At 42.1% G+C, this 10,766-nt stretch overlaps 2 protein-coding genes across 11 annotated transcripts in view; one reads left to right on the top strand and one right to left on the bottom strand.

The window, feature by feature from the left end:
• Positions 1-1,005: 1,005 nt before the first annotated feature.
• On the top strand, positions 1,006-3,369 carry prr35 (proline rich 35; the record flags this gene model as incomplete). Its single annotated transcript, XM_083933259.1, has 2 exons — positions 1,006-2,411; positions 2,550-3,369. The coding sequence occupies 2 exons, from the start codon at positions 1,006-1,008 to the stop codon at positions 3,367-3,369; spliced, it is 2,226 nt and encodes a 741-aa protein (XP_083789385.1).
• A 2,832-nt stretch (positions 3,370-6,201) lies between these two features.
• LOC310961260 (myosin phosphatase Rho interacting protein) overlaps positions 6,202-10,766 on the bottom strand; it is a 47,286-nt gene continuing 42,721 nt past the window's right edge. For 6 of the 10 annotated variants that reach the window (XM_083933267.1, XM_083933269.1, XM_083933270.1 and 3 more), the window contains 8 exons: positions 10,402-10,549; positions 10,204-10,309; positions 9,626-9,785; positions 9,434-9,541; positions 9,201-9,287; positions 8,949-9,111; positions 8,529-8,614; positions 6,202-7,475 (listed from right to left, as the gene is read on the bottom strand). In XM_083933267.1, coding sequence (XP_083789393.1) covers positions 7,404-7,475; positions 8,529-8,614; positions 8,949-9,111; positions 9,201-9,287; positions 9,434-9,541; positions 9,626-9,785; positions 10,204-10,309; positions 10,402-10,549 — 930 coding nt within the window. In that variant the 3' untranslated portion in view covers positions 6,202-7,403. Of the gene's footprint in view, positions 7,476-8,269; positions 8,353-8,528; positions 8,615-8,948; positions 9,112-9,200; positions 9,288-9,433; positions 9,542-9,625; positions 9,786-10,203; positions 10,310-10,401; positions 10,550-10,766 lie in introns of those variants that run through there. The other 4 variants (XR_014593629.1, XR_014593630.1, XM_083933272.1 and 1 more) reach the window with 4 other exon arrangements.

Here is a 10,766-nt window from a genome sequence, read left to right as displayed (position 1 = left end):
TGCAGGTGTGCAAAGCGTTTGCTACACATTTCATACATGGAAATTTAAGTTTAAAATAAATGTATTGTATCTCTTGAAAAACACATCCAGGTAAAAAAAAATAATCACCAATCAGCCTTTTAAAATTCCCATTCTATACAATATGTGTTATAATTTCAACATAACCTCTCATAATACATTATTGCTGTTATTGTTAATTGAGTGATAAAATATGACCCAACTCCATATGCAGATGTATTAAGACGGGACAGAGCGCAGGAGAGCAGTTGAACTTATGCACCATGTCCTGACCCAGATCCCAGTCCTGGCACTAATGATGCCCTATAGGCATGACGCCAGGCTCTCATTAGGAACCAGGCCTCAAACCCCCAACTCTTCTCCCTTCCATACCTGCAACCCTCAGCCTGGCTGCGCCGCGCCTGTAGCCGGCCTCCGAGGGGTCCGGCCCTAAGCTCAAGCAGGCCTGTTAGTGTTGCGACCCCCCCGCACAGGTGCAAAGTCCCCTGTGACGGCCCTGTTTGCCCCCCAGCCCCTGTTAGCGCCTGGTGCTGCACTGGAACTAATGAGTAGTGGCAGGTACAGTGAGAGCAGAGCAGCGTGGGCCTCCCTGCAGTTAGGTTCGTGGCAACCCTCAGCTTATAGGCAGACAACAAATGTGCTCTCCTAATACACAAAGGTGCATGATGATATAGACCACCCTTCAGTGCGCACATAACTTTACGGGAGCTATTAAGAGTTCTTACAGAGATGGGTATCTGCAAGCTGTGTCCTTTTTTTCAGAAGATGATAGATAGATGTAAAATATGAAATCTGTCCTTTTTTTAAATTTAAATATCACCTTTATTTATACAAAACTGTCTTGTGTGTTCACAGGTTCAAGAAATGCTTTTTCATCTATCAAACTGAAATGTACCCTGGCACAATACATAGAATCTAAAAATCTCTCTTGAAATATCATCAGTTTGATACAACCACGTAATCTATTACAAATATCAAGACTCAACCATGTCCAAAGATGATGCTTGTAAAGTGACGTCTGCCAGCAAACACAAGGAGCGCAAGCCTAAGAAGCCTCACTATATTCCCCGGCCATGGGGCAAACCCTACAACTACAAATGCTTCCAGTGCCCCTTCACTTGCATGGAGAAGTCTCACCTGTACAATCACATGAAGTACAGCCTGTGCAAGAACTCCCTTTCTCTGCTCATAGAGTCAGACTGGCCCTATAAAAAGGGCAATATCCTGCACCCGGAACAGCTCCGACCCTTTCAGCAGGCGCAGGGCCATCACGCTACCGGCAAAGATGGTCTAGAGCAGGTGACACGGACTGAGGAGGGACAAAGGCAACGGAGGGTCATGGAGGAGGAAGGTGAGGACAGGGAAAGCCAGGGACCAGAAGATGAAGAAGACGGAGGACGAGGAGAAGGGTTAGAGGTCGCCGGGCTGATGAAAGAGAGCTCTGGTGACCGCAATGAAGGAGACGCTGCAGAATGTGCCGCCAAGAAAATCAAACAACCGGAGTCAGAGCTTCTCATGGCTGATATGCTCTCCCTGGAAGATCAGCTTTTACGAGCACGCTCAGTAGAGGTAGAGGCCCAGCTGAAACACTACAAGCTATCCAAGACATATCTGACAGCCCCCAGTCTTCTGTCGGAGCAGTGGCGGCTCTTAGCGTCCAGCCACACTAAGGCCAAAGCTGAAGGTGCACAACCCCGAGTGAGTAGTTCAATCCCCTGTTACCCTCCTCCACCAAGCCTGGTGGATTACCAGGATCCTACTGGACTCAACCTGTCAGTGCTCGGTGTGGGCTACCCCATCAGCCCCAGCCTCTTCTCCTACATGAACTCGGCTATTCCTACTGCCGCCGCGAGTGTCACGGCCCAGACCCACGCGCAGCTCGCCCAGCTTCCCTTCCTGGCGTCGGCCGCTCAGCTGATGCACCCAGCCTCCAGCACCCATGCTGACAGAGCTCTTATCCCTCCACGTCTCTACTACCCCTTCCTGTGCGAGCACACATTCGGACCGGCCTCCAGTCAGAGCGAGGCCAGCAAAGCGCTCAAGACGCCAACAAATAGTTTAGATACAAATCCCCTTTCTGGTTTCCAGCCTAAAGTCAATCTGTGGAAAGTGCCTGCTTTGCGGCCGGGGACCGCCACAACTTCCCCTGCTGGCTGGGTGTCACCTCATAGAGACTCCCCTGACCAAGGCTACAGGTTAGGAGATAAACTGCAGGCTACAGCCAAGGAAGGCAAAGCAAACTGGGGCCTCAAGAGGACAGGAGCCCCACTGGGGAACCATGAGGCACCTGTAGAGAAGAAGCCGGCCATGGGCTTCACTTTGGACCTGCTGAAGAATATTCAGACTGCATCAACTCTAAATATGGCAGCAGACAAACTTCACTTCCATGGAAGGTAAAAATTTCCATAAAATTATTTAAGTAGTCATTATCTATAGGGGATTAATAACTGTAGGGGTGTTTCATTTTGTCATCAAAGTATCAAATGTTATGTATTTGCAAATGAAAAGCCCTAAATTTATCCTATTTTCAGTTTACAGGATGCTCAGCTTCAGACCCAGACCGCTGAACCTTGGTACAACGATCAACTCACCAGTCCCAACAGTGAAACATCCTCTCTTTCGACCTGTGGGGGACCCAACAGCCAAGACCCGACTTCAGCACGGACAATGGGTGAGGGAGCTTCAGAGTCAGTGGCTGCTCTCCTCAGTGACCTTTCCAAGGCCTTGCAGGAGTACCAGGAGGCTGAACGCAAAATCTCCCACCTTGAGAAGGAGGACCTTCCTGCCCAGCGCCACCTCTGGGAACACCTGAGCAAAATCCGCAGCGAGCTCTCTCACATCCACCAGGCGCTGGAGCGGACAGCTCGCCAGAGCGAAGGCCCTCTCGACCTGTCGGTCAAGAGGGACTCGACGGATTTGGTCTGTGACCATGGCATGAGGGAGGACGGCAGCCTTAAAGGCAACACCACAGAGACAGAGGAAGAGGATGAGGAGCTGGAGGAGAAAAGGGAGGAAGAAGAGAACGAGAATGAGACAAAAGCGATGAAGGCGTCGCTGGAGAGTCGGAAGCAGTCGTTGGACATGCTAATCAAGATGAGCCAGGCATCGATGGCGAACACAGAGCTTCTCTCTCCCGGAAGTCTCGGCGTAAGGCCCAGTTCTGCTGAGGCCTTGTGGCCGAGCAGAACCACCAAGTGTGAGGCGGACTCCAGTGTCTTGCTCTGCCCTGACGGCCGATCAGTGGTGTTCACCGACATCCCCTCCAATGCCAAAACCCCAAAGAGAACCCCGTCCTTACAGCGACTAGAAGCCCAGTGTCCTCTGAGTCCTCTGACAGCTACTGATAATTAGACTTCTGTTCTTCTCACTGTAATATAATTGACTCCTTACAGTTGTTCAAATGCAGTTGTCTTCATGAATACGGGCATGCCTTTGATTTTCACTGGCTGGAGGACTGTCCCTCTGACTCTCAGTTTTACTTCACAAAAAATCATTTTGCACCTTATAAGACAAGTGACTGACAGTATTTGAAATAAAAATAAAAATGAAGTTGTCTTACAAATGCACTACAGACATTGATTGTTACAATAAGATTCTCCTAAAAGTCTTTTTAAAATGTAACATCAGCACTTAACAGTAACCTCCATCAGGATCAGTCCATAAGTCCATTAAATCATATTGAGAGACAATCCTTTGAATGGATTTGTAAACATTGTAATTACAATAAATGTAAATGTTTTAAAGTGTAAATGGTTTTATATGGAAGATGTCATGTTGTACTACATCGTTTCACTTGATGGAAATAAATTGTATTATACACACTGTATTTCTTTGAATAAACTGAGTAAAATACAGAGTTTCTTTCATTTTTATGATAGTGGAATAATGAAGGTGAAAATAGCAATGTGTAAAGGAAAAAAAAACCCTTTATATTATTTGAAAATAAATTCATCCATTTGCTGTTCAGTCCCGTTGGGAAAGACCATGAGGCTAAATGCCATTATCACTATAATTTAAAGTCTAAATAAGAAACAAACTGATTCACAGTGGCAGCACCACCTGTGCCTCCTCTATCTGCCCTGACACAGTCGGGTGGATGTGCTAAAGGTGAAGCACCTCCTCAAGCTAAGTAGCCATCAGTGGAATCACCTGCACCTCTGCTCGTGGATCAAGGAGCCCCCCTGCAAAGGTCAGGACCCCAGGGCCGAGCTCCACGTAGACTAAACGCAGGTCTACCTGTCGCCCCCGGGACAGGTACCGAGCGCTGGGCTGCCCCACATCCACTGGCCCCTTCACCACCCTCACACTCAAGACCACAGCAGCAAAGGTCAGCTGCCATGACCAGAGGAGCCACAGTGAATGTTCAGACTGGAGAGGTCAAACTGCCCGTCTGATCTTTTAGACTTTTTTTCACAATGTTTCCTTTCAACATTTGATATTGGCTTAATTTCTTGAATATTACAAAACATCATACTTGTTATTTAACTTAGTATGTTCTATAAAAGCAAAGCTGTTATTCAGGCAAATATATACAAGTAATTTGAATTTAAGATAAAATGTATATTATATGTTGAAAGCATCACATATAAAGATCGGATTACCGTGGCAAATATTCGTTTTTACAAAAGTGCTTCACAAATAAAATGTGCATTATAGTTTTTTTAAAAAAGGAAAAATGATGCATGTTTTCTCAGGAAAATGAAAAAATTTGGTTGCTCAATTTTCTTATTAAAGTCATTCCATGCGCTTTAAACTGATTAGATTTTTGATGGTATTTACTGTATCTGAAGTTTTACAGGAGATGTCTGTAAAGGCAACAACAGAATAGTTTAGCATCACATGGGGCCTCTTAAAGGTGAGTCTCCCTTAGAAATATACACATTCAGATGTGACACATTGTCTCTGACTGCTTTAATTGTTTATTCTAAATGCCAATATGGATGTTTTAGACATGAAAAGTATTGCACTCTGTTGACTTCGCTCAAGATCTCAGTAGATAGCTCCCTCATGTGGACATATGACTTAAAGACACATTTTCTCAGTCATCTGACACTAAAGACAATATCTGTCTTTAGTCTTTAGAAAATATCTGAATATTACAACAGCTTACTGGCCAGTGCAAGAGCTACCTGCAGTGTGAATACGAGGAGTATACACATCTGTACACAACATCCTTCCTCAAAAGGCTGTGCTTTATCTGGACGTGCCTAGATAGACCGACATAGATGCTGTAATAGTTGATGAGGAGGGAGAGTAACCTGGTAAGTGGGTAACATTACAAAAAACACCAAGTCAATTTATTAGGAAATTATAGTACAGAATTAGATAATAAAAATAAACAACCCAACCAAATATGTAGTGGCAAGTTTATGTGTTGTAGTTAAACATTTCGAATGGCTTACTCTTAATATTTTGTGTCGCTTGCTAACACTTACCATCATTGCTGCTTAATAAGAAATGTGAGCCTGTGTAAGTTTGTGTCATCGGAAAATGTGGTCCTGGAGACACCTACAGTAGTGGGAAGCAACACACAGGAGACTATTTTGCCAGGTGTTTATGTCCGTCTGCGGACATAGTGTCACAACTGTGCAAGAAGCAGTCATGAAACATTACAGGTGTGTAGCTGAGATCAAAATGAAGGCAGAATTCAAAGATGGGTGTGCCCCAGTATGGGCACCAGAAGTAGAGGGACAGGAATTAGGGAAAGGCCATTGCCCTATCACGTTACACCCTGGTACGAGTTGGGGTTGAGGTGGGATCCCATCACGAGATGGTCTTTAGTCTTTGAAATTGTTCAAATTGAAAATCAAAGACATGGTAGATACTGACAAAATGTAAGTACCTTTATTTGGCCAGTTTCTTTTAATTAGAGTTTGACTGCCCTGTCCAAAGTGCAGTCGTACTGTAACACCTGATTTTAGAAAATGTTGAAAGGATATTTCATCCTACATAAAACTAAAAATGACTCCTGTTCCACTGATTTGTTCTGTTGCCTTTATATTACTGCACTCTAGGAAAAGTACTGTATAATAAGTATAATAAATAACCACATTCTGTTATTTCAGGACACTAGTTTGCTAAAATATGGATGTTTGGGAAAAAGATCTTACTCACAGTTCCAAACACTTCATTTATTTGACATTATACATTCAAATGAAAATAAAAAATATTCATATATATATTTCATATAGAGCTAGTGAGCAAGGTACAAGTTTAAAACAAAAACACAGAAGTCTTCCGTGTGGCATATATATATGTACAAGGCGTGGTTTGAATACTATACAGTGTGTATCCATAGCTGCACAGGTTTCATGGATGTTTATATTCTTCACTCAGTTGAGGCACGACTAGATTCAGTGAGAGGTCAGGGATTGGGCCAAGTGCTTCAAGACTGCCGCTTACAGTAAAACATTTCAATGTCAACACCTAAACAGTAGGACTTGCAAAGCAAAGCTTATTAGTGTTGAAGAACACTAAAGCATAAAGTAGGAAAATGAGGCAACATGATTCTGCAATTCAAATGATACTGTACAGTCATGCAAAGTCCTAAATAGTTTTTTTTCTGAGATGATATTCTCACACCAAAGTCAAAACTGAGAAAACTTTAAGAAAAAAATCCAGTACCACTAAGTCAAGGTCGTTCACTAAATTTGACAGGAGTCAGGATGTTTGGTTGCACTGCAATAATTGACTTGAAGTCACTACACCAATTTGAGACCAATAAGAAAAAGCTTCCTCAAGTATTTAAGTGATAAGTGCAATTCCACCCCCCCCCCATCACACACAGACACTCCATTTTATAAAACTCTCATACATAAGCAATATAAGCATCACATTGTTCTCCACTATCAATCAAACCATAGTTATAGTACAGCAGATGCCCCAACAATCAATAGCAAACTATACTCTTACATATATCCAGTAGTTATGTACAACAGAACTGGTGCAACAATAAACACATTAAAAATTATTAGATATAGAAACTGTAACAATAATAAAATACAGCAGATACTTAATTCATATTGGGAAATATATATTATTCATACTGCGTATTGTGGTCTGTTTTGGCATTTTGGAGGATCAATAAAAATGCTGTCAGAGACATCTCCATATTGGACAGATTATACATTTATGTTCTTTTTAAAGTAACCTTACACAGGATTGATTCAGTAAAACTTTTTTCCATTAATTAAAAAAAAGAAATCAAAATATAACAACTTATGAGAGGCATCGAAGCAGCACGTCAAGGTTTAGAATTGACCTTGATAGATTTGCCCCTCCCGCCCCATTTCCTATAAGAGTCTTCAGCTGATGCGGGCACGGCCAGAGCAACCTGACCAAAACTGATGTCAGGAAAGAGCAAAGAAACTTCAGATTCTTGATATTCAAATCCTTTTGGAATCTTTTGCCTCAAAAAGCTTCATACGCTCCTGCACAGTTAGTCCCTCTTTCAGGCTCTGTTAAAGAAAAGAAAAAAAGAGAGTCATTTATAGTTCATAGATGATAATGGTGCAACACGTGGACGGACACACACACACACACACGCACGCACGCACGCACGCACGCACGCACGCACGCACACACACACACGTTGTGATGCTCTGAGCTCCGTGTGTTCATCTGCACACACTGTCATGACACAGAGCTGGATTTTAAATCAGTAAAATATTTCTTTAATGTGAGATCTACAGGAAAAAGTGTGTTGTGCCGGAATATGGTCATGCCACACAGAGTACCTACTTGTAGGAAATGTAAACAAATTCATGACTCAGAAACAGACAGAATTACAGAAAGGGTTTTTGCATTAACAGAGCAACGTATGAGAAATGTTTACAACATTAAGATAACGAGTAAATTGGTGGGATTTATAGGCAGATTCTTTTGTATTTAGCCTGACTAAAGTTGTGTCCCTGGTTTCCAGTTATGCTATGCTAAGCTAACCGACTGCTGGCTGTAGCTTCATATTTACTGTACAGACATGACAGTGGTATCGATTTTATCATCAACGCTCAGAATAAACAGTTTTCCGAAATGTCAAACTATTTTTTTTAGGATAAAAGATTGGAAAAGGAATGTAACCAGAAAGGTTTTAAAATAGATTTTGCAAACCATCACTTCTTAGAACAGGCTATAGCCTGTAATATTCAACTGAGTGGCCACTACAATCAGCTTTGGTGGTGCAGGTTGGGAGGAGAGGAGATCATGCGTGGGTGGTAAGGGCATGCTTTGCTCTACATCATGCTATACCTACAGCACATCTTGGGGTGAGGGTTGGGGGGGAATCACCCCACAATGGGAGCGTCAGCTATCCCATGAGACCTGTTCAGTGACGGACTGATGGACAAAACAGACAAACGTGACAACCTTACAGGACAAGAGACTTTCAGTAAAGATGTGCTGACCAGCCAACAGTGGAACACTTTCTACAGTATGAAGTGGCAGAGTTGCAACAGCACAACAGCTTTAGCGTGCATGGACTTTACTTAAACTGTACAAAACTTGACACTCACCTTTGACCTTACGCCTCTTGACTGCTTGGAGGCTGTTGATCGTTCCTTTTTGAGGAAATCGGGATTACTTTTTGATTTCATGATATCTAAAAACACAATGAAGGTATGCCATTATTATAATTAACCCAAAGTAGCATAATAGATTAGTAGTAAAGTTGAAGCAATCATTTTTTAATATGTGGCTTATTCTGCTTCATAGAAGTGCAGAAGTACTGTATGTAGAATTGTTTGTGAATAATATCTGAAAAGTTTCCTGATCAAAACAACAGTGACAAAACTAGTTATCATTAAGCGTATGACTCATGACTGGCTTGTTACTACCCAACTTTGGAAATATAAAGATATTTTTGGTTAATTCAACTATACTGTAATGTAAACAACTGGGTGTAAATAAGGATTAGATAATAATTTCCTATTTACCGTATCCAGAAGTGACCGTTCCGTCGACAGTCCTCTCGCCTAAAGCTTCTGTGGCAATAAGCAGCTTCTCCTTCAGTTTGCTGATGTCGCAGTCAGCTTTCGCTTTAACAATACTCAGCTCTGTATAGATGTTCTTATATTTGTCTGCGGCATATTTCTTGTCCTGTTGAAATAAAATCAATGATACTGCTTTCAAGTTTTTACCCTTAAAAAAAATTGGTTGCAATACATAAAGATTGTTTTTTTTCTTACCCTCAAAGCAGACTGCAGTTCATCCTTCAAAGAGTGGATTTCCTGTTTTAGGTACTGGATCTCTGACTCCTTAATCCTTAGCAACACCTGTGATGGAAACACTTAAGATTAAATCCTTCGTGTGTATGTGTGTGTATATCATATAAAAGCTAAGTACAAAAGAAGCAACCACATGTTCAATTTTAGCTGTCATAGAGAATTCGTCTTTTCCAGAATATTGTGCTTACACATACCTCCAGTTCATACACGTCTTTGCCCTGGGTAAGTGGAGAAAGCGCTGTTTCACCACTGAAGCAGGAGCGCATCCGAGTGATCTCTGTAGTCAGTCGGTTATTTAATTCCTGTTGGGCAGAATAAAGTTGAGTTTTAACCTTTGGATAGAGATGTTTTGGGGATATACATGTGCATGTGTGTGCATTCCAAACCTGGTTGTGAGCGTTTAGCTCCTGGTTCTCTCTCTGACACTGCCTGAGAGCCTGTCTCTCGGCCTCCAGTGCCTGGGCCAGGTGAGCGTTCTCCAGACATTTCTGAGAATACTGCTCTGACAACACCTCCAGTTCTCTCTGGATGGACTGCAGCTCTTCCCTGGACAGTCAGATCATCACAATATCAACTGGGATTCTCACCCAACTAGCCTAAAAGTGAGTGGATCCTTACGTCATGTGATCCTCATTCACCCAAAAGCCTTATCAAAAGTTGTTTATTAAGACAGAGCACTTACACTGTCTTTATGCAGCGCTTTTAAGCTATATGGATTCTCTGGCCATCCACCTATGCCATAGTATTAAATGACAAACATTTTCTCATCTTCAGGACTCTTAATCAAAACCTGATTAGAGAGTCACACACAAGTAATAATTATTTTACATTTATTTTGTATTAAAGCAATGAAAATATCAAATTAATATGCAAGCTCTCTGCAGAAAATGTCCTGCTTTTAATTCTCACTTGCAAAGTTTATAGTAGTTATAGTAATAGTTTTCCTAATTGGCGAAAAACATACTCGTATTGAACGCGAAGTTCATCGATGTCAGAGTTCAGCCCGCTCACTTGGGAACGATGGGTCTTCTCCAGTTCCTCCTTGTGTGCATTCTTCATTGCTTCAATAGCTACATTTAATATAGAATAAACGCATATAATTAATGTATGTCTGGCTTATTTAAAGTAAAACAGTTAAGGAGGAAGATACAGTTTTCTTTACCAGCAATTGTGGCAGCAGTCTCCTCAGCCAATAGCCTCTCTTGCTCTTCCATAAGTTTGGAAATCTCCCTCTGATGCTGCCTCTGGAGGTCATGTATTACTTTCTGGTGTGTGTCTTCCATTGCTGCAAAGCCACGTTCACATGTGGCCTACAGGAAGAAAGAATGAACAATCTCTCATCTTTTACTCACCACCCACCTATATTCTAATTTGTGACAGTAGATTCAGTGCAATAACTATTAATAGTTGTTGTGTCATGCAAAATCAGTGATCGAAGCCATGCAAGCTTTTTATGATGTGAAGCCCAACTGCGCTAGTAAGAGAGTGAGTTAAAGCAGTGAGATTCTATTCTAGCAGAGCTGTCGT

Source organism: Echiichthys vipera, assembly GCF_963691815.1.
Source record: "Echiichthys vipera genome assembly, chromosome: 18".
NCBI lineage: Eukaryota > Metazoa > Chordata > Actinopteri > Perciformes > Trachinidae > Echiichthys > Echiichthys vipera.
Note: the sequence above shows the minus strand (reverse complement) of the source record. Positions and strands in the feature narration are given on the sequence as shown.